At 36.5% G+C, this 26761-nt stretch overlaps 1 protein-coding gene across 2 annotated transcripts in view; it reads right to left on the bottom strand.

Annotated features, from left to right (window-relative positions):
• Nucleotides 1-26761, bottom strand: part of LOC131435656 (tyrosine-protein kinase Drl) — a 186542-nt gene that overhangs the window by 43560 nt on the left and 116221 nt on the right. For both annotated transcript variants that reach the window (XM_058603775.1, XM_058603776.1), the window contains exons 7-9: nt 13563-13764; nt 13203-13362; nt 310-465 (exon numbers count right to left, since the gene is read on the bottom strand). In XM_058603775.1, coding sequence (XP_058459758.1) covers nt 310-465; nt 13203-13362; nt 13563-13764 — 518 coding nt within the window. The remainder of the gene's footprint in view (nt 1-309; nt 466-13202; nt 13363-13562; nt 13765-26761) is intronic.

Here is a 26761-nt window from a genome sequence, read left to right as displayed (position 1 = left end):
TTTTAACAATTTTGTACAAACAATTAGCACATAAAAAATCGAGTAGAAGGATCGACATATCTTAGTTTCGCACATTGAAAAACTTTCCTCGCCACAAAAAGTAATAGTTTTTATCAGTTAAAACTTTAGTATTAAAAAAATTCCTAAAACTCATCAGATGCAGCGATAAAATCTGTGGAAAACAAATTCACGCCTTCCAGTTCTTCGGATATTCTTCCATATTCTAAGACAGATGCCCACCCGAGAAACTTATCTGAAACGAAAGAAAAACCCACAGAACGAGGAAAAATCAATTCCGAGCATACTTACACACAATTTCTGGTGGCGATATCCTTATGTAGGACTCCGAGCGAATGAAGATGCGAGATGCCACGGGCCACTTGAAGCCCGAAATCCACCAGCTGTCGGGTGCTCAACGACACTCCCGAGCCCTGCATGCCGATATCCCGGCAGCTTTGGAGGTATCTGAAAGAGCCAATGTAGAGGTACGTTTAGTGTTTAGTTCAGACGGCGGCGCCAGGATCAGAGAGGTACGAAGCAGGATGATGGAGCTCAAGAATGTGAAAAGGTTGTACGCCAAGGCATGCCGCAGAACGCATGTCGAAATATGCGAAAGGAAAGCGCAATTGACGGGGTGAGATGATGATGACGATGATGGGGGACTAAAAGGAAAATTTATGTAAATTTGTAGAATCACTTCTCCCGCAGTGTGGTGCGGCGAGAGCAAGAAAAAAAAGCTGTTTTGATAACGAGGGAAAAATACAATGTAGCTTACGGGAAATATCTCTATGTCAACAGACCCGGTATCGGATTCGGTTTCCATTTTATGAGCACGTGAATCGTTTTTCGTGTTTGTGCGTTATTGGCTTTCTTGTTGCCCGTGGTGAAGCTGTTTAGCATTGTGTTTGGCCAGACGGACAAAAATACTGAGAAGGGATTTGATATTCAAATCAAATATGTTTCATGAAATATTATTTTTTATTGAGCCCATTCAGCTACTTAAAGCAAAACCATTTCAGGGGTGTAAACAAGACGACAGTCATATCCACAATCCACAGGACAATCAGTTTAGTTTAGTTTTATTCTAAGACAGATGCAATGTGACAATCAGCTGACCAAATCCGGTGGGTGCATGCTTATGAATAATGGAACTTCGAACTGCCGGACAAAACATTCTTACGAAGCGAAGTCTCTAGAAGGTGTCACTTCCAGATTCAAATTTGTCAATCAATTCGCACGCAAATATACGATCTGACAATTATTGTGCTGCTGCGATCAGAAGACAAAAGTTTTCATCACTTGATAAAACGATACATTCGGAGAGTTGTTCTTTTATTGGAATTTGTTTAATGACTTTAGTTGCATCAGAGCCGTAGTGAAGGCGAGGTGAGTGAGTCGATCACCTCAGGTGCCAAAACTTGATGGAATTGGTAGAAATTTCTTGTATCGAAATTGGGAAAATTTTTGTTCATCAAAAAATTAAATCTTCAAGACTTTTTTGTGGGAAAACTATTTAAATTATTTAAGGGTTTGTGCTTTGGACACATAACCGTTTTTACTTTTCTTTACGTTTCGTCTTAGACTCGTCAGTGCAAATAGCATTAACTTTATGTCTGCTTAGCGGTTCAAATTGAACTGTTTAAGTTTGCACTAAGCAGTTCAATCCGAACTGCTCTGCATTGACGAGTCTAAGACGAAACGTAAAGAAAAGTTTTTAAATCAGATTTAGTTTCAAATTGGTATTAAACTGTTACAAAGATGAAAGTAGATGCCACCATACCATCATCATCTCACCCCGTCACTTATTTACATGAAAGTACAACTCCGCAGCCATGTAGAATACAAAGTCGCCATTTAGCGGCCACCGTAACAATTATTTTTCGTCAGCAAAAGACGCCCTCCTATCGATTGTGTATGTACACTTGGAGAGCAAACTTACGAACATCTTAAAGAGCAAAAAGTCTTGTAATTTTACATCTTATAAAATGCACATAAATGGAGCGTCGTATTTCACCAAAATTTATATTCAAGAACATGTAAAATTAAATGGCTTGAAACCAGAAACATTAGATTACAAAGCACGTCAGTTAATCGACTGAACCACAGAAGAACATATCTGCCTTTCTGGCAAATGGTGCATATAAATTCATTCAGTCGCACTTGCTAGCCGAGTTCATATTATACTCGGAGCCTGTAAAATTCTGGACGAGTGGAATATTGCATCATTTGAAAAGTTAAATAGTTATGAATTGTATCGTTTGCAAAAAAAAATTCACTGATTAATCCGTCCTCCATAGTGCGCATTCTAAAACTTTAGCTTGGATTAAAAGGACACCAAAAATTTTCTCTCTGAAACGGATTACCATTCCTGAAATTTTGCTATTGGGAGGTAAAAATTTAATAAAATGTGCGTGTGTCTAGATTTATGTGCTACTAATCACTGCATCGGTATCGCCCATTTTGACGTAGGACCACGTCTTTGATTTATATCTAGGAGAGCGAATTCAAAATGCGAAAAATAAAATTATGCAAACATGGGTCAGGTCGCATCGATTCGAGAAGGACGGGTTTTGTCAGGGGTTTAAACCCCTTCCGATACTCAAGAAATTATTATATAATGAAAACTCTTTTCTTTGAATATTTAAGTTAATTATAAAATGAATAATTTTCAACAAAATTTTATAACCAACAATTGTGCAAGTAAATATTTAAATATTTCCATTCCCGTGATCAACATTTTCGGAAACACCTCCCGAAATTTGTTCTCTGGATACGCGCCTGATAGAAACGATTACATATATCAAACTTTGCACCAAATTGTATTTGCAGTTGGCTAAACTTTCTCTGAGATGAACGAAACTTTCTGGGCAGGTAGATCTTGTCACAAAATAGCACTTTGCATACTTTTCTTCCTAAATAAATATAGACTGTCTTTTGAAAAAGGTAAATCTTTCAAATAGTTATTATCGAAAAATGGCAAATCATATAAAAAAAGTGTTGTACTGTTGACTTTCACATAATCAGTCAAATTCTCCAATAAAAATACCGGAAAAAAATTTTTATCGAGTCATACACTGAAAAAATTAACTTTAAATGTTTAAAATCGATTTACAAAATAAAACAATTTTGGATTTTGATCCCAAGTTAGGAGATTATGTTTTCTACCAACTGATCATACATTGCAAAATACGCACTTTTAAGGAAAATAGCTGCTCTCGCAAACTGAATCTTTTATCCAGTGTCTGTTTATTGAAAGCTTAACTAAACTGAAAGTCATGATCAAGAATTATCATTGTCAGAAAAACTTCTTTTGCTTGAAAATGACCATCTTGCCACATGCGGAGGGTTGATAGGAAACACCAACTTTTGACAAAATTACCTACTCTTGACAAAATTTCATTGAATTCTAATGTTGTAATTTTTTTGTAAATTGTCTTTAAATTTTGAAATTATTGTTTGTTTTCAGTGTACACTTAAAAAAATTGAATTTTACAGGTGACTTAATCCCTCATACGATGTAATTCATAAAGACCTAATTTGTCAAATGACAGAAAATTTTATTTGTAGTGACTTAATGTTAGATGAGCTTGAATTTTACTGGTTTCGACTGTAACTTGCGTTCTGCTAGCAGGTTTGACTGTATAAATTTAAATGCACCTTTTACCAGCCAAGCAGATGTATGCTTCTGTGGCTCAGTCGATTAACAGACGTACTTGCGATCCAATGATTTCGGTTCATGTCGCGGCGGTTGCTATCAGTATTCTTTTTTTTATTTCAATGAATTTCTTGTCATGGAGTCTTAGACACAATATTAACTGTTCTTCGACGTAAATTTGCGTGAACTGCGACGCTCCATTTATGTGCATCTAATAAGATGTAAAATCACAGGGTTTTTTTGAGTGTGTAGGATTCAAATAGACGAGTTTCGCGCTAAATCTTATTCGGATTTGGCAGCACTCTCGCAGGATTTAATTTTTCGACATATAGACCTTATCACAAAAAACCACTTAGCTTACTTTGTTTTTTTTAATGATCTACACTGTTTTTTGAAAAGGAGCTTGTTTTCAATCTTTCTTTGCCAAAAAAATATAGTCGAAAGATGACATATCGTACAAAGTTCTAGTAATTTTCACGAAATGAATCTAATTTTCGAATAAAAATAATAAAAAATTTTTTCATTGAGCCCTACACTGAAAAAAAAAATTTAAAAATTTGAAGGCAAATTACAAAAAATGCTGTTCCTCATTTGAATGAAATTTTGTCCCAACAAAGATTATTATGTTCCCTGTTAATCTTTCACATGAAGTAAGATGAACATTTTTGGAGAAAAATAGTTTTTCGAACAAAAACCTTTTCTTATCCTACACTGATACTTTTTGCTTATATCGTGCAAAAAGATGTAAGCAAAAAGTATCAGTGCTGGAACTAGAAACTGTTCAATAATAACTAGTATTCAATGTAATTTTTGCACAAATTGATCGTTTTTTGTTAAATTGTAATCTTGGTTTAGTTTGATTTTCAATAGACACTGGATAAAAATTTGAATTTTCACATAAATCACTTTTTACCTTCCTCATATAAATACTTACCCTTTCTCAAATAGAAATATTAAATGCAATCGCTGTGAAAATCAACTTTTGAACCGAAGATCGGAGGACCAAATGTCATATATCACTCGATCATGGTCGAAAAACTGAACAAATGTCTTTGTGTGTATGTGTGTTTATGTAAGTGTGTATGTGACAAATAATGTCACTCAATTTTTTCAGAGATTGCTGAACTTAGATTCAAGTGAAGGGGACGGGTATAACGTGATGGGTAAGTCGATGCCTTTCACGCAGCCCGCCTGGGTTCGACAGATAATAGTGAAGACAAATTTCGAGGAATGGTTTAACGGATTTTCTCAAAATTTGATTCAAATTAAAGCTCTCATTGTTTCAAAAGCAGTTTCATCCGTATTCGATTTCCGGTTCCATAATTACAAGGCGATGAGTGTCAAAACTTTCAAATCGTCATACAAAACGACGATGAATAACCGGTACGCATCGGTACGTACTGGTACGGAAGAAAAAAACACAACACCTCATTTACGAACGATGCACACAGCGTGCACATTGACCGATTTCGTACACGCTATTAATAACACGAAAACCTACATCGTTTTTAAGACACAACCGAGTCCATCGGTACCAAACACGTGTTTCCAATAGTATTGAAGAAATCAGAACGCCGGAGCAGGCACGAATGTCTGTTACCGGTGATTGGTTTGGTTGAACACGGTGCTGCGGTTGAGTAAAATCACAACCACTTAACGGAAGTGTGATCGAAAGAAAGAAAAAATTTCAATGCTTGGAGGTTTAATTGAAAAGACCTGCATTGGAATCCAATCCAAAAAAATCCCAATTTAACATAATTGTTTACAAATTGAAAATTCTCTAGTGATATTTATGAAAATATAGGAAATGTGAGAAAGGCGTCATTACACCACTATGTGAATTATAGGGGTTTTTTTCTTAAAGGTGCACATTTTGCAATGTGTGAACGGTTGGTAGGAAACATAATCTTGGGATAAAATTTCATTAAAATCATCGTTTTGATATTTTTTTGAAGATCTATTTTGAATTTTCAAAGTCAGTTTTTTTTTGCGTCAATACTTTTTACCATATTGTGGGGCACCTTTTCAAAATCCGCTCCGTGGAAGAATGGGCAGAATTTAATGGTGAATAATTCAAGTTGTATTTAACGCAACAACAAAATTCTTCCATCATGCCATCAGAAATAAGATCAGCAATTGATGAATAAATTTTCATCGGTATAAGATAGCTATAAATAGTTCAAAAATTTAATTTTCCCAAACTTTTGGAAACAATGAGGAAAACTCATCATGATTGCTTGCCTTTTTCGCTCCCGGACGACGGTTTTGAAGAAGTCAGGCACATATCAGTCTGTAGATTCAACTGGACGAGTATAAAAAGCGAACCATGGTCGATCAAGTCTTCTTGTGCGTTTGACAAAACTGGATGATCTTTCGCCGACAGCAATAAGAACAACCACAACAACAACAGACCTTCAGCGTGGTGTGAAGCCTCACTTGAATTGGATTCTGGAACTAAATTCTAAAATTTAATTTCGACAATGATTTCAGATCCTGGATTCTGGTGCACCTGAATACGGAACTTAATTTATGGTTTTTAATTTAGATTCTGAATACAGTTTCAGAACTTAGTTACATAATACAGAATACTGTAACTGAATTATAATTCTTGATTCGGCAATTAGATTTTGAAACTGAATTTAATGCCACAATTTAAGTTCCGTATTCGTATCCAGAATTCTGGTTCAGCGATTCAACTTCAGATATGAATTCTAGATCTGGATTTTGAAACAAAATTTCAGATCTGAATTCCAAACCAGAATTTTGTAACTGACATCTGAAACCTGAAATCAAGTACTGAATTCAATTTCAAAATTCATTTCCACTATTCAGATTCAGAATTAAGAACCTGCATACTGAGGTTGAAATCGGAACTTGAGCTCTGGAACTGGATTGTGGAATGTACTTCAGTTCCCAAATTCTGATTCGGAACTCAAGTTCAGAATTCTGTTCTAGAACTCGGAGCCTGGATTGTGAAAAAAAGTGAAAATTCTAGAATTGTAGATTTTTACAAATCGTTCCTTTTAAAAATTATTGAAATATTCCTAAAGAACTATGTGATGTTTTCCTCTACTGAGTATGTAAATTTACAAAAAAAACCTTCTTAATCCACCTAGTGGTGTGATAATACCTTTCTCTTCTTTCATAACAGTCTCATGAAAATATATTTCATACTTTTATTAAATAATTTTGGATACTAATTTTGACAACAATTGATTCAGATTGATTCGAGTAGTTCACAAAAGCATGCTTCAGTGTTTATGTCACACAGTCAGCATCATTTCTCCAAACTAGTGCTTGACATTTGCGTTGCCTATTTGTATAAGAACAGTGATGCTAATCTAAAAAAAGCCTTCTTAGTCCACTTAGTGGAATTTTCATATATATTGAAAAATCACCATAGGGGGGGAGTACATGAAATTTTCGAAATCGAAAAAAAATTTTTGATGCCAAAAGGCTTAGAATTGCATGAAACGTCGAGATTTAGTGTCATCTCGAAAAATTTTTTTTTGAAAAAGTCGACTTTTTGGGACCGAACCGCCCGGATAGTAAATGGTAAAAGACCTTTATCACTACTTTCCGACATACCAGAGACTTGGGTGATTCGCATTGTTCAGATGCCTAAGCCCAACTCCTCTGGTAGAAGGTAAAAGTTAAGTTACTAGAAGATTTCTGCTTGCTTAAATGACCCTCTGTCACGTCTCACCTTTCCGTTCTATATATTCACATCCTTGCACTCCCTTGAGTACTATCATTCTATAATTTTCATTGTCTGTTTCTACAAAAAAAAAAAAAGATCTCTGGTCAGGAGAATATCGCAAAAAGGAAAAATAAATATTGACTACTAAACTTAGTCGTTGAAAAAGAAAAAGAGTAAAAAATTGGCTGTTGTATTAGCTTTATTTGTGGTAGAATATGTTTAGCTTAATTTATGGTAGAATATGTTTGTCGTCAATAAGTCATACTTTAGTATAAATGCACCTTCATGGTTCTGGAAACGAAGAAGTAATAGTAACAAAATTCATACGATAAATGAATTAATGCGGACGATTATTAATATTAGGAAGTGTGAAAAAAGCATGTCAGATTGATTCGTATTCGCGTCCTCCAGTTATGTCTCTGACATCACTCACCCGCCTTTTTACCTTTTTTACCTTTTTTTATACATATAAAAAATAGGTATAGAATTCGCTCAAACTTTCGAAAATTTTTCCGAGGCCCGGAGGGCCGAATGACATATACCAATCGATTAAGCTCGACGAACTGAGCAAATGTCTGTGTGTGTGTGTATGAATGTGTGTGTCTGTATGTGTGCTGTCAACTAAGAGGTCGAGATCTCAGAAATGGCTGGACCGATTTTGATCAAACTAGTCGCAAATGAAAGGTCTCCCCGTCACTCAAAACGCTATTGAATGGTTTTGAGATAGGATGTTTACTTTTTGAGTTATACGGAGCTTTATGTCCAAATTTTCAGTTTTTTGACAGTATCTGTCACATTTGACCTTGAAAACAGAATATGTTTTTAGACTTAGATTCCGCACGGTAATAGCTATCCAACAAGCCATAGTTTGTTAAAATCCGTCCATTTTTAACGGATATATCAATATTTTTGTGTAAACGACTTTTCCCCTTATTCCAGCAGTAGAAGTTTTGAGCACTGTATGACAAAGAAATGCTTGGGAGCAACGGAAAACACGATTTTTATACTGTGACATACAATTGTTTCTAAGTGCCCAAAAGACAGTGTACAGCATCCTTTTTCATGACAATTTGCCTTGGATCGATTTTAGCACGGTTCGTTTTTGGCAACATAATCGTTCGAATATGGCATTTATAAACCAGATGATATTAGCATTTTCGAGTTGAAAGTAATTCCATAATTATATTGATTTAAACTACTTACAGCAATAAAAGCTGGAAGAACATAACTTCCATATACCATACGACTCAGTTCGTCGAGATCAGCAAATGCGTGTGTGACAAATAATTTCACTCAATTTTTTCGGAGATGGCTAAACCGTTTTCTACAAACTCAGATTCATATGAAAACTAGTATACTTCCAAATTTGGATCCGACTTCTGATTTCGGAACCACAGGATGACATGTGAAACGAAATTAAAATAATGCAATTCATTTTTCTCGTAGATGGCTGAACCGATCTAAGATTCAAATGAAATCTAAGAATCATCTATGATTCAAACGAGAGGTCTTAAAATCCTATAAAAATTAGTCAGATCCGATTTCTGGTTTAGGAGACACAGGGTGATTAGTATAAAAGTGTCCATTTCACATAAATTAATCAGGTTTATCGGGTTTGCAAATTTGGATAGTCGATAACCAAATAAATTTATTTCAGTTTAAGCGGTATTCTTTTTTGGATTCGGAATGTACCCCCAAATTTTAATTCGCACTACAATTTCTCAAAGATGTCTACACACTCCTCAGGTGAATTTATCTGATTTCGGCTACACCGATCTTAGAACTCCGGATCCAGTTTCGAATCGCTTCTCAAAGTTGCGGATTTATAAAAAAAGGTATCATCTCACTGCTAGGTGGATTAATCACGTTTTTATATATATAAAAAATAGGTATAGAATTCGCTCAAACTTTCGAAAAATTTTCCGAGGCCCGGAGGGCCGAATGACATATACCAATCGATTCAGCTCGACGAATTGAGCAAATGTCTGTGTGTGTGTGTATGTGTGTATGTCTGTATGTGTGTTGTCAACTAAGAGGTCGAGATCTCAGAGATGGCTGGACCGATTTTCATCAAACTAGTCGCAAATGAAAGGTCACCCCGTCACCCAAAACGCTATTGAATGGTTTTGAGATCGGATGTTTACTTTTTGAGTTATTCGAAGTTTTATGTCAAAATTTTCAGTTTTTTGACAGTATCTGTCACAATTGACCTTGAAAACAGAATATGTTTTCAGACTTAGATTCCGCACGATAATACCTATTCAACAAGCCATAGATTGTTAAAATCCGTCCATTTTTAACGGAGATATCGAAATTTTTGTGTAAACGACTTTTCCCCCTATTCCAACAGTAGGAGTTTTGAGCGCTGTATGACAAAGCAATGCTTGGGAGCAACGGAAAACACGATTTTCTATTCTGTTACATACAATTGTTTCTAAGTACCAAAAAGACTGTCAACAGCATCCTTTTTCATGACAATTTGCCTCGGACCGATTTTAGCACGGCTCGTTTTTGGCAACATAATCGTTCGAATATGACATATATAAACCAGATGATGGCAGATTTTTTTTTAATTATATTGTTTTAAACTACTTACAGCAATAAATGCTGGAAGAACATAACATCCATATACCATTCGAATCAGTTCGTCGAGATCAGCAAATGCGTGTGTGACAAATAATTTCACTCAATTTTCTCTGAAAAATTCTTTTCTACAAATTCAGATTCATACGAAAATTCGTATGCTCCCAAACAAAGTTCCTGAATTATGTTTGGTTCCGACCTCTGGTTCCGGAACTACAGGATGATATATGAAACGAAATCAAAATTGTGTAACTCATTCTTCTCGTAGATGGCTGAACCGATCTAAGATTCAAATGAAATCTAAGAATCATCTAAGATGCAAATGAAAAGTTTCAAGATTCTTTTAAACATCTTGCTCTTCAGTCAGATCCAACTTCCGGTTTAGGGGATACAGGATGATTAGTATAAAAATGTCTATTCCACATAAATTAATCAGGTTTATCGGGTTAGCAGATTTGGATAGTCGATAAAAAAAATTAACTTTTTTCAGTTTTAGTGGTATTCAGTTTTCGATTCAGAAGGCACCTAAAAATTTAATTCATGCTATGATTTCTCAAAGATGTCTTCACTGATTTTCAAATATTTTGAAACAAATGTAAACTATACAGCTATTCAGGTGAATTTATCTGACTTCGGCCATACCGATTTTAGAATTCCGGTTCCAGTATAAAATCGTTTCTCAAAGCTCAATCGTTTTCTCAAAAAAGCCTAATCAAATTTCAGAAACAAAAATTCAAATTGAAATAAACTTATATACAAAATTAATTAGTTTTATACATACATACAAAAATTAATGAATTTTATCCAATTAAGCTTCAAAGTTGTACTCAAAACTGTAATTTATTCGTCATATGGCCATACGAATCGGTTTGGGTTATGCTGGTTCCTGAATACCGGCTCTGGAAGTACCTTAAATTACCGTAAACTGTAAAGTGGAACTTACATATCATGGCATGTTTAATCGATTATCACACTTCTAGATTTAAATTCGATTGTATTTGCAGTTTCGACATTACAGAGTAATGAGTGATTACAATCTCAAATTGTCGCTTAAAACGACGGTCATTAAAATAATGTAATGAAAACTTAAACACCGAAGAATATTCATGCAAAAAACACATGCGAATTGATAAAAAAAGGTATCATCTCACTGCTAGGTGGATTAATCACGTTTTCAGTGTAGGACTCGATAAGAATTTTTTTTAGTATTTTCACTCGAAAATTCGACTGATTTTGTGAAAATAATTAGTACAAAACTTTTTTGTGGAATTTGTCGTTTAACCACAATAATTATTCAAAAAACCTGTTTTAATCCACCTAGTGGTGTAATGATGCCTTTCTCATATCAATCATACTATCATATATAATACTGTGATATTCTTTAGCATAATTTTTTTTCGGTTCTTGAAAGAATAACCGAAATCGGTTTGTTTGGCTGTCTACCAACAAAAGCTATCAATTGAAGAAGATTTGAGTTCGATTTAGAATTTTTTTTACGATTTTTTGCCCTTTTCACTGATGGTATAAAATTTTTATTACACTTTACCCTATATTTCAAGGAATTCCGTATGGGACTACAGGACCTTTCATTTGAACCTAAGTTGAGAAAAGTTAGAACACATATTATCATTATTTTTCACATTTTATCCCATAGCTCCGGAACCGGGAATCCTAATGAAATTCAGGAATTTAGTATGGGACCTAAGAAGCTTTCATTTGAATTTGAGTTTGTGAAAATCGGCTTAGCTATCTTCGAAAAACGTTGGTGAATTTATTTTTACAATTTTTGCACATTTTACACCATAATTCGGGAACCGGAAGTCGGATCCAAATAATAGTCAGGAATTTTGTATGGGACCACAAGACCTTTCATTTGAATCTATGTTTGTGCAAATCGGTTCAGTCATCTCGTACGCATATACACACACACACTTAAACACACAGACATTTTGCGTACTCGACGAACTGAGTCGAATGGTATATAACACTCGGCCCTCCGGGCCTCGGTTCAAAAGTCGGTTTTCACAGTGATTGCATAACCTTTCTATATGAGAAAGGCAAAACATAGGTTAGATAATTGGACCTTTTCAAAAGACAGTCTAGATCAATTTTGGAAAAATAAAGTATGCAAAATGGCTTTTTGTGACAAAGTCTACATTTCCAAAAAGTGTCATTCAAATCTGAAAGAGTGCTGTCAACGTTTGTTCGAGTTGACAGACAAAATGATTTCGTTGAAGAAGTTGTAATCGAAAAAAGTATGAAAAATATATATCGGAAAAGGTTCCTATTCTAAGAATGAGATATCTAGAATTATATCTGAACAGTCAGGAAAAATAAAAGAATATAGTATCCAGATTTCAAATGACACCCTGAGTAGGACAGTGAACATGCGAAGGTCTATTCTTTTTTTTTAAACTGTTTTAGCAGAGTACGAAATTAGTGCTTAGGTAAAGATAAACAGTTTTTATCATGAATTGACTCATGCTGGGTAGTTTTACCTCGAGGTATGTCACGGACAGTATGCCCGTTGCGGAATATTCGATGTTCGAGATTCTAACTATTGCGTATTGTTTCAGATGAGTCATGTTTCGGAACGAAATGTAATTTCAAAGCATTGCTTTGGACAAAAAAAAAGATAAAACTTAGAAATTGCCAGTTAAGCTATCTTTTATCCCAGCTAACTCAAGCTCCTAATTCTGTTCATGTAAACTTTAGAAACATAAAAAATAAAATTATTGAACTCTAATGGCAATCACAACGAACGGATCCGAACAAAGTCGGGTCCATGTTGTCAAGTCATCCGCAAGACCGAATCTACATAAAACATGTTCCCTGACAAAGTTGCTTCGTGTAGTTTCGGTTTAAAGTTTCCATTGTTCCTTGCTCGGATCTATGCTAATGTTTGTTCGATACCACTTGTCCTGCATAATTTTGTCTCCCTCCCGCACTAGCGACATATGCGCCGGTCTATTTTCCGGAGTATTAAACTCGAAACCGAGAAAGGCTTGTCGGAAATCTACGCCAGAAAAGTTTGCTAAAGATGTTTTTGCTGCTTTTTTTTAGAGAAATAAAAAAAAATGTTTCCCTTTTAGGTCATGGCTGTTTGTGTTTTTTTTTGTTGTTGTTGTTGTATAAGGCGAGCCTCCAAAAGCACCGAGCGAGGGTGACTCCGAACGAGGGCCACAATAAATCTTCGATTCAAAAATCACGATTCATGATATGCGAGGCACGGAACCAAGTCCAGCATAAAGTTGAGAGGCTTACATTTTGAGATTTCCCTTGGTTGCCAGTGGATAGGCAACTTTCGGCGGTCCCGAAAGCTCGGTGACAGCTGCCACCGGAAACAGTATATTGGGATGGGACACCCCACAGAGCGTCGATCCTTCCGACAGTAGATAGGCCACTTGGCTGAGCGAGGCACCGTCTGAAAGTAAAAATAACCCGCAGGGAGGGGCAACAAATTGAGAAGATTAATGGTTAGTTACCTACCTCGTATCAATGCGGACATGGAAAGTGGATCACCGCAATTCAATGTACCGCACAATAGCGCAAATAATTAAACGGAAGAGGATTGTGCCTGAGTCGGATTTCGTTCGCCCAGGCTACGATTCACAGCAGACTTACCGACAACAGTTTTGATAAGAACATCCCTCGTTTCGCCGAGGGGGTGATGCAGAATGCCGTAGAAGATCCGCCCGTAGGTTCCCTCCTGCACCAGCTGCTGACAAATGACGGTGTCCGGCGAGACGGCAATCCTCCGGAGTTTGTCCTTCGGATTGGAGCTATTGCTATGGATACTCCGGGCCGGAGTCGATAGGCTGTAGACCTGCAAGGGCAAATCACGAAATGGGAAATCAGATAAGTGCATTTAATGCCGGCCAGCGGTCGATGTGGGGAAGAGTCGTGTTTTTTTCGTATTCACCCTCCCTCGAGATGCATTGGATATTGGTGATTTCTGTGCTCTCGAGCTGTTGTCAGCGAAAAGTACGACTGAAACTGTAATCTATCAGTTTCGGTCGTCACAGAGTATCCGGTTACTGGTTGCGATGGGAAATTCCCTTGGACGAGTGAGTGTCAAGGGAATCATGCTGCTGAAGGCATTTTCTATGATGAATTGTACCCCGAAGAGCCGGTCGGTGGAGGGTTAATTAATTCTAATTAAAATGATTTCAAATCACAACAAATAATCGGCTCAGCTTCGCCGTGAAGTTAATGAAAAATGACATTGGATGATGGATGTTGATTCGGTTCGTTGTGAGGAATCGCAATGCAATGCAATCATGTTTTCTTCTATAGTGAATCTATTTTTAGCACTTATTAGTAGTATGACTAATGAGTATGATGTTAAGTTTGATCGCAATAGAGTCTGCGTTCGATGAAAATGAACATGGAAATGAATTGCATTGGAGAAAGAGCCAAACGGAACACTTGAAATAGTGCGAGAAACTAACGAATATCTGTTCAAAAATGTTCAAATATTCGGATGAATTTCTATGTAACGTAGATAAAGTTTGATGAATTTCTATTATTTCTACAGAAAGCAAAAGCTCTGAAATACTGAAAGTAGCTAAATAAGTCTCAATTTTCTACAACTATCAAATGCTGGAGAAAGTGAGTGTTTAAGTTTGTGATTGTTGTTCAAAACATGTAAATTATAAGTAGGGGATACCCGATCAGATGCACGTAACAAAATCATAACACAAATATATCAACAGTGGATATGTATAACAACTTGTGTTATTTTGAGATATTTAACAAATGAAAACAGTTCAAGGTAAAACTTATGATAACAGTATAATAACAAAATCAGCTATGATATTTTATTTTCATATGCAAGACTCATGAAAAAGTTCATTAATTGAAAAAAAGAGTTTTTCTGTTGTTTTATATCGAAATATAATGAACAGATTTCAAAAAACTTAAACAAGAAACCAGATCACTAAATAAATTATTCATTTATTTAAAAAAAAATCATTCAACAATTTTGGATTGAAACGATGCTAAAAGTTAGCTCTGATATAGTTTTTCTGTGTTAAATATGCTATTTAATTTATTACAACTATTGTTATAACTTTCTGCTTTCGGACTTCTGTAGTTATATCAAATTCAATAATAATTGTGATACGAACGTTTCAAAATCTGTAACGATTTTGTTTCCGCCAGAGTCTTTTTTGTTATGATTTTTGTTATTTTAACAGCTTACCAGCCAAAAATATTTCAAGATTTGTTACAAAATATTTCTGAAATAAATTACTCCAGTTGTTATAATTCTGTTATTATCATCTGATCGGGTATCGGGGCGAAAATGATCACTTATGGTCTTGCACAAAAACAAAATGTTATATACGGTTCGGAAGCTTCAACCTTCAGTAACAGATCGCATTTGGTTTGAGCCAGTCACGTACCCAGAGGGGGGACCCGAGGAGCCCCAGCCCCTCCCGAAATCAAAAACATATAATTATTTAGAATGTCTCAGACATGTGTTACAGAAATAACAAGACATTAAACGTAATGAAATGTAATACAATATCAGTTCCAGTGGAAAAGTTTCAAGTGTATGTTAAAAACAGTCGTAAAAGGCACACCGAGAATATGGTACATAAGCAATCTTCAGTAACATTATTTTTTTAAACTTTGGGCCCCTCCCGAAATGAAATTCTGGGTACGGGCCTGGTTTGAGCACAGAGAACAGACATCTAAGTAGAGATTTCAAGTATTTTAACGGTTGTTTTAAAAAGCAATTCTCCAAAGCAGCTAAGAGGCACTTCGAGCAGCCCAGCCGTTGCACAGTAGGGAAAAAGATCAAAAACGCATCTTTACTTGAGCGACCACCCCTGGTTGTCACTCAGTTACTGATCGGGATTAGCTGAAATTGTACAGGGAGTTTCTAGATGATCCGACCTGGGACTGGTAAATCATCCTTCAGTGTTCATCTTCTGGTAATCCCAGAATTCATTGATCAGTACCGGCGCCGGCCGGGCCCGAACGTAGATCGTCTAAGGAATGGGAAGGGATGTTAGTCCAACACTTGTTGTTACAAGAGGCCGTATATACTACTGCGCACTCCACAAGTGTCACGGGAGAAAGATATTTGTTAGTAAAAAAATCAGTATTGGTATTATTCACGCGCGACTCAGTATATTTCGGTTTCAATATGCTCGGATGCACCACTAAACTGAAGTCCCGGAAAGTCTTGGGTCACAGTTCTTATTCGTGAAGGAAAATTTGAAATACTATCGCGTAACGAATAAAAACTTCCCTATTTTTTCTAAATAAACGAGTGAATAAGATTTAGACAAAATACTTGATTCATTGTAGTGACATATTTCAGCAGTCTTTTGTGTTCCGTATGAATTTATTTGTATTTGTGAATTTGTGAAATTATTATTATTTTTTTTTGAGAATTTCGGTAACCCTGACCGCTTAGTTTGTTGGGGTTGATAAAGGAAAGTGCTGGGCTCGTTTATCCAGTAATTCATGATCCTCGAATACGAAGAAACAGTACCGGTGCACAGAACAAATCTATAAACGGTCCAGCCGCCGATGTGTATATTACATTGATCAAAAAGTCCCGGTACTGACCCAAAGATGTCAAGCTAAAAAAAATTTTCGAAAGTATCTACCTTCAGATGACATGTGTCAAATTTCCACGCCAATCGAACCACAAACAATTAAACTACCAACGGATACATGACGTTACTTATTCATTTATGAAACAAATGGAAACAACGAATTCCGTATATTGTTAAAGCATTGCTTTAAAGAAAACTGTGCAATCCCAGCAATGGTTTTAGAAGTGTTACCCGCCCTCGGATCTATTAAAAGATTTGCGGTAATTTGATTTTAAACGAGTCTAAATGAAGTGAGGAGTGTATCGAAAATAAACTATCCACATACATTTGTGTTGTGCGCATGTATTTGTGATGGCTTTTTATGCTCAGATCACAGCATGCTGTGCGTTTGGCTGTCAGCTTTCGTTTGTTTACTTGTTTGTGTGGTTGAAATTCTGCGTTTTCAAAATGTCGCGTATTGAAAAGGAAGTGAAAATTAAGGTTCTGGACACATGACTAAGTGAGAAGGGTATTACTATGCGAAAATTGGCGAAGCGGTTTGGAAATCATCATGTCAGTGTTAAAACCATCATTAATAAGTTTGGGGAACACTATTCTTTGGATGAGCTACCAGGAAGAGACAGAAAACCCGGATCTTCCAACCCGAAACTGGACCAGAAAGTGGTAGTCTCTAATCATGAACCAAAAACCAATAGCAATACGTGATTTGGCCAAAAGTGCAGGAACGAGTGTCGGAATGATCCAGCGTATTAAGAGGCGAAATCACCTGAAGACCTACACGAAGCAGAAAATTTCGAAACAAAGTGTAAAACAGAAGAAGCGAGCAGCAACAAGGGCCCGGATATTGTATTCGCGTCTTTTGCAGTATCCGGATACATGCGTTTTGATGGACGATGAGACTTATGTAAATGAGGACTTAAAAACCCTCCCAGGTGAACAATACTTTACTGTCGTCGTTGGGGAGGATGTGAGCGATGCGGATAGGTCGGTTCGAGTGGAGAAATTCGGTCGAAAGGTACTTGTATGGCAAGCAATATGTTCCTGTGGTTTGAAGTCAACCATTTTTTACACTACCGGAACTATAAATGCCGAAATCTATCGATCTGAGTGTCTCCAGAAGAGATTGCTGCTTTTGAATAAGAAGCATAGTACACCTCCACTGTTCTGGCCGGATTTAGCGTCGGCTCACTATGCCAAAACCAATCTCAATTGGCTTGCGGAAAAGAGTACAAATTTCGTTGAGAAAAATATCAATCAACCAAATTGCCCTCAGCTTCGACCCATCGAACGTTACTGGGCAATCGTGAAGAGGGTCTTCAAGAAGACTGTTAAGACAGCTGGGAACATGCAGGAGTTGAAAAAAAATTTCGCTCAAGCGTCCAAAAATGCGATGCATCACTTGTCCGGGTGTGCGGTTCAATGCATAGGGCGCTGGTCATACAAGCCAGTTGTCGTATGTTCGAGCCCCGACTTGGAAGGATTCTTAGCGTCAGTAGGATCCATAGTACTAGCCATGCAATGATTCTGTACACTAAGAATCGGCTGCGAAGTCTGTTGAAACAGAAAGGCCAAATTCCACAAAAGGAATGTAATGCCAGGACTTTGCTTTGCACTTGTCCGGAACTTGATGAAGAGCGTTCGATCAAAAGTTCAAAAATTCGTGAAGGAATAACTTAAATTTCATCCGGTTTTCATTATGGTCAAGTTTACCCTCGTACAATAAAGGATCAATTTTTAGTTTGAATAAAATATCGTTTTTTATCATAATTTAAAAGAAAAATTTGTGGATAGCTTATTTTCGATACACTTCTTAATCAGTCATCTGGAAGAAATTACACAAGTTTTGATAGTCGTGATGGATGAACTTAAACTCAAAGTTCGTGAGATTAGGTGTACAGAGATGGTTAGCACATCTACTGGAAGTACTGCTACGATCTTACGAAAAAATCTGGGCATAGAAAAAGATATTTTCTAAATAGGTGCCGCGTTCGCTCACAATCGAACAAAAGGAACGATCCAGTGAGCTGTTCGGCACTGTTCAGTGGCATTAAAATAAATTTCCTGCGTTAGCATGAAACAATGGACGAAACATGGATCCACCATTTTTCTCCGAAGTCATAACAGCATTCAGACGAGGAAAGCCGTCCGAAAACGCAACCAAAACCGGCAAAAGAAAAGTTAGCAGAAGTTGTCACTTTTGACTTGCGACAGCATTTTCGTACACAATGAGTTCTTCAATAGTCAATATATTGACTACTAGACTTAGTCGTTCAATAGAGAAAAGTAAAAATAACAGTATGAGTTTCCATCAGGTAGCGGTGAGTGAAATACTACTGAACACAGGATGGCTGTACCTTAAGTACTAGCATTCTAGAATTTTGATTTTTTTTTAAATTCCAAGTTTCCAAAACATTTTTTTTTGTTATTATAAATAATACTAACATAATCATCGTTTTACGATCGAAATTTCAGGGTGGTAATTACCCATTTTTGGAATTTTCGGGTGGGTAGTACTACCCACCGTACCCACCTCTTTCACCGGCCCTGCTAGTTGCTACGGAGTAAAACAAGTTTGTTTATTTATGTGTATTGTTGCTGTATAAAATTTCAACTGTCGTATGAAATTTGCTACATAGGTTTTGGTAAGTAATTAATAATTAAAATTGCCGATATGAATGAACGTTTCTATTTGAAACTCGTACTAGGCCGATTCAACCGATCCGAGCTCTCCGGCACCGACCTCTTTTCTGCTTCGACTATGGCTGAGCAGCACATTCACACAGCTGTAATTGCAGTTCAGCCATAGTCAAAGCAGGAAAGAAGGTGGTACCGGGGAGCTCGGATCGGCCTAGTGCGGATCGAACTTAAGTCGACGTAGAGTATTGATTACACGCTTTGCAAATTATACTGTATAATATATGGTTTTGCTCATTTCTATGTAACGTTTTTGTATACAACACCCTACCAGTTGTATACTATTTTGGGAAAATTATCTTCTAGCTAAGCACTGCAGGTATAGAAGATACTGTTATTACTCAAATTTTTGTATAATAGGATGTGAACAATTCGTTCCCCAAAAATGAATGTATGTTTCCCTTTATGATATAGATCACTGCTGAGTTGCTGTGAAAGCCATCTTTTGAAACGAAACCTCAATTCGTCGGGATCGCAAAATGTATATGTACAGGACGATGAGAAAAAAATCAATTTGATGAGTATTTTTTCAAGTGACATGATAAATAGGTGGGAAATCTTTAAAATTAGTGAATTTTGAGGTACTACTAGTTCTCCATTTTCGGTTCCGCAAGCTAGGGAAGTAGATGTAGTGATAGTGGGAGTAAAGTCATCACCCTAAGCATTTGGGTGAAAAATGTGAACTGTTTTAAGCATATCCAATCTCTCAATTATTTGTAATCGGCTCAATCTTAAGTGATAGCATTCGGAAAACTTAATTTATTCTCACTTAGTTTGAAGATGCTGAAACGATTCTCATTTTGTAGTGACTATGACAAGGTTGTTGTGCTCAACTGGACAGATTATTGTACACCTTATGATCAAAAAAGAACCAGAATTTTAATTTTAAAATTCTCGCGCTTGTCCAATCGGTAAACTTTTATTCTCTCAATGTTGGCAATACTATTATACACATTCTGTCAAATTTTGACGCATATCGTACGATTAGTTTTTGTTTGGTGTCTATACAAAGAAGTTGAAAAATTTTCGTGTGGTGATTTTTATAATGGATGAAAAATTAAAACAACGTGCGTGCATCAAATTTTGTGTTGCAAATGAATTTAAGTGTTCCGAAACGTTAAAAATGTTAGAAAAGGCCTTTGGTGAATCGTGTCTAGGAAAAACACAGGCATACGAGTGGTATAAATGCTTCAAAGGTGGTCGTACAAGCTTGGATCATGATGAGATCCCTGGCCGCCCAACAACATCGGTTACTGAAAAAACATTGAATCGGCGAAGCAAATCGTGTTGCAAAATCGTTCTGTACCGATTAGAGAGATTGCTGTGTTGTTGGGCATCTCTTATAGATCAGCCGAACACATTTTAACTGATGTTTTGGGTTTGAAACGCGTCGCTCCTCGGCTGGTGCCAAAAAAGCTGAATTTCATTCAAGAATAGCGTCGTGTTGATATGGCCAAAGAGATGATTTCCAACGCAGATAGTGACCCCACATTCATCGAATGCATCATAACTGGTGATGAAGTGTGGATCTATGAATATGACGTCGAAACCGCACAACAATCGACCGAATCGCGCTTCGAAGACGAGCCGTTGTTCTAAATTTTCATCCATTATAAAAATCGTCACACGAAAATTTTTCAACCTCTTTGTATAGACGCCAAACAAAAACTAATCGTACGATATGCGTCAAAATTTGACAGAATGTGTATAAAAGTTTTGCCAACGTTGAGATAATAAAAGTTTACTGATTGGACAAGCGCGGGAATTTTAAAATGAAAATTTCGGTTCTTTTTTGATCATAAGGTAAAACTAGAACGGTTCGCGTTGATGGTAGCTGTTTGCGTAATTCTGCCGATTGTTGTAGTACATTTTCCAGTTTAGCGGCTAGTTCTAGTGATCCTGGGAAAATGCTAATGGCGTTACTCCCTTCTGCGAATCCCATACGGGGAATTTGAACTAACGTAGATTATAGATGCGATTTAGGGTTAGCCCGTGCGGCATCACAAAACTTTTAACATGGATTCCAATTACGCATTTTTCTATCTTTTGTCCATAGCTCCTGAATGTCTGAAAACAGATTATAAATTTAAAATATACAGTAATGTACACCTACCGCAGATTTTTTTTGCCATCATTACAAAACAATCAACATGGAAATACTGCTTTCAGGTACTTTTTAATAAAGCGTTGCCAGTTGTATACAAAAATTTTTAAAGTACACTGTCACTCTGGCAGTTAACCTAGACAGTGTACCACGTATCGTAAAATGTGTCCTCGATAATTTGTCGAAGCACTCCGTATTATTATTTGTATTTGGTACTGAGTCAGTGCCATTGCAATGAGAAATGGAGTACACTTTCCGTGTAGATAAGGGCGAAAGTATTGAAATACAGTAGAAACAAATTGCGAAAAGCAACACTTAGCTTGTAATTGTTAATTCAGAAGAGGCCACAGGGACTGGCCCTCGGCGATTTTCTGAAGAGGAAAAGGCACAACCGTGTGTATTTTTGCTAACCAACGGCACTTTTCACTTATAGCGTCTGATCGCAACGCACAATTTATCTAATATTGCTACAATATACTGAATACAATAAAAAAATTTCATTTTAAATTATACGAAAAAATGACACGGGAGAATTTTTTCGATCGCTCAGGGGAAAAACGATCAAAAACGCAAGTTTGCTCAATAATTTCATGAAAACCTAAACAAAATTTTTTTTTTGATATTTCATATGCAAAAGTTACCGTAGAATCGATTGGTGATTGTTAGAAGATCCGCAAAATTGACTATCATGCCCGTTTTGCTCCAATTTCTCTTTTTTCTGATTTAATTCGAAGACTAACTGTGGAACTATGAAAAAATGAATTCGACTTATCGGAAGCTACTCCTGACATGTTCATGAGTTCGAGAAATGTATTATTTTCAAAGAAAATGACCGCAAATAACTGTTGTCTGTTTTACCCTAAACTATCTTCTTCTATGAATTTACAGAAAAAAAGTTCTACTGATTGGTGTTTGGACCAATTATGGTTAAACAAGGCAGTTTGATGTCATGCATATAACCTTCGTGCTACATCGTTTTACCCCAATTTTCTCTCAAATATAATTTTATGTTGAATTCAGATTTTAAACAGGCTAGTACTGTCGTTCTCATTGTGTTTAATTGGATTACACATGTATTGTACGTAATATTGATAGATTGTATTGGATCTGCTTTTGGATTGTAGATCTTATATCAACTGAATATATATATATATATATATATATATATATATATATATATATATATATATATATATATATATATATATATATATATATATATATATATATATATATATATATATATATATATATATATATATATATATATATATATATATATATATATATCCTTTTATACAACTTTTACGTAAACAACATTGATGAATGTATCAACACATCTTGCACGCTAAGACAACTTGCCGACGACAGCGTTGTGTCTATTATAGGACCCAAAGCTGGCGATCTGCAAGGGCCGTTACAAGATACTCTTGCCAACTTATCCACATGGGCTCTTCAAATGGGTATCGAGTTCTCTACGGAGAAAACTGAGCTGGTCGTATTTTCAAGAAAGCGAGAATCAGCACAACTACAGCTTCAACTAGGGGGTGAAACCATAGCTCAGGCCTTCACATTTAAATATCTCGGGGTCTGGTTCGACTCCAAAGGCACCTGGGGATGTCACATTAGATATCTGAAACAAAAATGCCAGCAGAGAATCAATTTTCTTCGCACAATAACCGGAACTTGGTGGGGTGCAAACCCAGGAGACCTGATCAGGCTGTACCAAACAACGATATTGTCCGTAATGGAATATGGATGCTTTTGCTTCCGATCCGCGGCGAACACTCATTTCATCAAGCTGGAAAGAATTCAGTATCGTTGTTTGCGTATTGCCTTAGGTTGCATGCAGTCGACTCATACGATGAGTCTCGAAGTGCTCGCGGGCGTCTTACCGTTGAAAAACCGATTCTGGGATCTCTCATATCGATTGCTAATCCGATGCGATATCTTAAATCCGATGGTGATTGAAAACTTCGAAAGGCTTGTCGAGCTCAATTCTCAGACCCGTTTTATGTCCTTGTATTTTGATTACATGGCTCAGAATATTAATCCTTCTTCGTTTGTTTCCAACCTTGCTCATTTCTTGGATACTACTAATTCTACTGTGTTTTTCGACACATCCATGAGAGAAGAAATTCGTGGAATTCCGGACCACGTGCGCCCTCAAGTGGCCCCAAATATTTTTTATAATAAATTTAGAACAGTCAACTGTGAAAAGATGTTTTACACTGACGGATCAAACATCAACAGGTCCACAGGCTTCGGAATCTTCAATCAGAACATCACCGCTTCGTACAAACTCAGTGATCCGGCTTCAGTCTACGTCGCAGAATTAGCTGCTATTCAGTACACCCTCGAGATCATTGAAACCTTGCCCAAGGACCATTACTTCATTGTCACGGACAGTCTAAGCTCAATAGAAGCTCTCCGGGCAATGAAGTCAGGAAAGTATCCCCCATATTTCCTGGGGAAAATACGGGAACATTTGAGAACTTTATCTGAACGGTCTTATTTAATATCGTTAGTCTGGGTCCCTTCGCATTGTTCCATTCCGGGCAATGAAAAGGCAGACTCATTGGCTAAGGTGGGCGCATTAGAAGGTGATATTTATGAAAGACCAATCTGCTTCAATGAATTTTTCAGTATCTCTCGTCAGAAAACTCTCGAAAGTTGGCAAACTTCATGGAGCAATGGCGAACTGGGACGATGGCTGCATTCCATTATCCCTAGGGTATCGACGAAACCTTGGTTCAGGGGGATGAACGTGAGTCGTGACTTCATTCGTGTGATGTCTCGGCTCATGTCAAACCATTACACCTTTAACGCGCACCTCCGGCGTATTGGAATCGTGGAGAGCGGTCTCTGCGCTTGTGGTGACGGTTATCAGGACATCGAGCATGTCGTATGGACGTGTACGGAGTATCGTGACGCCAGGTCTTTATTAAAGGACTCCCTAAGGGCCCGAGGTAGACCACCTGAAGTTCCGGTCCGAGATGTGTTGGCTAGTCGGGATATCTCTTATATGCTTCTTATATACCAGTACCTCAAACACATTAATATCCAAGTGTAATCTGTTATACCTCGCTCAGAAAGTATAATCTCCACCTACAGGTTCGACACTAACATCCGCTCGATTCTCTCGATCACCGTCCCTGTCCACCATCTTCATTGGAACTAACAAGATCTTTTTTTGTCACTAACTTTTCGTTCCCCCCTTCCATGTCTCGTCACCATCTCGATGGCAACTAATTAGATCTCTGTAGTTTTCAGACATTTTGTTTCCATACCCCCTATTTACCTCGGTTTTCACAATATTTACTTTTTTTATTTTCTCATCTTTTCGTAACATCACCATCACCGCCTACGGTCCTACGCTCCAGACGATGACCATATATATATATATATATATATATATATATATATATATATATATATATATATATATATATATATATATATATATATATATATATATATATATATATATATATATATATATATATATATATATATATATATATATATATATATATATATATATATATATATATATATATATACAACGAGTTTGCTGCTATCATTAAAACTAAATGCGATCGATTTGTTAGGTTTTTTTTACATCAGAAACACTCTATTCTCTCTTCGGCAAGTACTGCGGTTTTATGTTATATAGGTAAGCTTGAATATGATACAGTATAAAAAGTCGCGTTTTGTGTCGATTTTTCCCAACTGTGCGTTGCTTATGGGCTCTTGAGTTCGAGCTTCCATACAATGGTAATTAATGCGTGCAAAGTCGTACGCAACGGTGATTTTTAACGGATTTTCACTTGTATGCTTTATACAACTTTTTTGAAAATGTTTGTACTAGCTTAACATAGATGTCTGTTCTCTGTGGTTTGAGGTACATAGAGGTACCCAATTGTACCGGCGCAATCTGGGACGGAGTGCACCAACCTGACGATGGCCAGTAAAATTTTGACGCAGGAAACAATTGCACATGACCAAAAATTGCGAGTAAATTTGTCTTATTTAAATCATGCAACTGCTTCGCACTTGGGCCCGGGTTGGGGGTTATTATGGTTTGTTCCTGCGAATATAACCTACAACCCAAAATTCTACAACAAGAAAATTTTACTTTTGATGAAAAAATCGACACTTTCGTACTCACCGACTACTGATGCTTAAATGATTGGACGGCATGTAGAATAAACATAAGCCAATTATAGCTAATGCTTGATCCCACGTATAGAGGAAGGCTTTGAATCGAAATTCTGATTCAGAACCATGATAGATGTTAAATAAGACTTTTTAACCCACCTAATGGTGTAATTATACCTATCTCATATTATTTATATTCCCAAAAATATTCTGTCAAGACTTTTTTTCAATTTTGAAGATTCTGTCAAGACTTTTTTTCCAATTTTGAATAAAATAAAAAACTTTCTTTTGGTATCAACTAACATAACCTTTTTAATTTGTGAACAGTTATGTTTGTAATAAGAATTTTTCTTTATTTGGCATCGTCACAGTAAATTATTAAACACACTTTACCCTATCGTTCTGGAACCGGAAATCGGATCCGGATAAAATTAAGCAGCAACCTATAAAACTATAGGAACTTTTATTTGAGCGTAAGTTTATGGAAATCAATCAAATCATCCCTGAGAAAATTGAGTTCCGGTACTTCTGGAACCGGAAACTTGTAACCAGTATAGCCGAGGTTGGTTCGTTTAGTAAGTAACTAATATAGCCTACAAATTGAATCAGTTTAAAGGCAAATCTAAGAGAATTTTAACCATTTTTGCATCGTCGCTCTAAATGACGGTGTGAAATTTTAAACACACTTTACCCTATGAGAGCATGATAAAAATCAATACACCCAAACTTCCTTACGAACACTTTTTACACGTTACCCTTGACGTTACCTCTTTTTACGAACCAAATCCCGAATAACGTATTTTTTTACAGACCAAATCCGTAAACTTTTTTTACGAACCTGCTTCGTAAAAAGAGGTTTTGGAATACATCGAAAGCAATATGGATATTTTTGGAACGGGTTTAAAGAGTAGATTCCAGAAAATGATGTTTGAGATATCTTGAAAATCCAAAATGGCGACTTCCGGTTGATTGATATTCCAAGAAAACCCTTACAATATGAGTATTTTCGGAACGGGGTTGATGAGTAGATGTCGGAAAACGATGTTTGACCTTGTTCTGAAATTCAAGATGACGACTTCCGGTTTTTTGATATTCTTTGGAAACGCCTAAAAAATGGGTATCTTAGGAACGAAATTGATGAGCAGATGTCGGAAAACGATGTTTGAGGTTATTCTGAAATCCAAGATGGCGACTTCCGGTTTATTTCTTGAAAACCTTTATAATATGGGTATTTTTTAGGAAGTATTCAATAAACAGATGCCGCAAAACTATGTTTGGTGTAGTCTCGAATT

This window comes from Malaya genurostris, chromosome 3, assembly GCF_030247185.1.
Source record: "Malaya genurostris strain Urasoe2022 chromosome 3, Malgen_1.1, whole genome shotgun sequence".
Lineage (NCBI taxonomy): Eukaryota > Metazoa > Arthropoda > Insecta > Diptera > Culicidae > Malaya > Malaya genurostris.
Note: the sequence above shows the minus strand (reverse complement) of the source record. Positions and strands in the feature narration are given on the sequence as shown.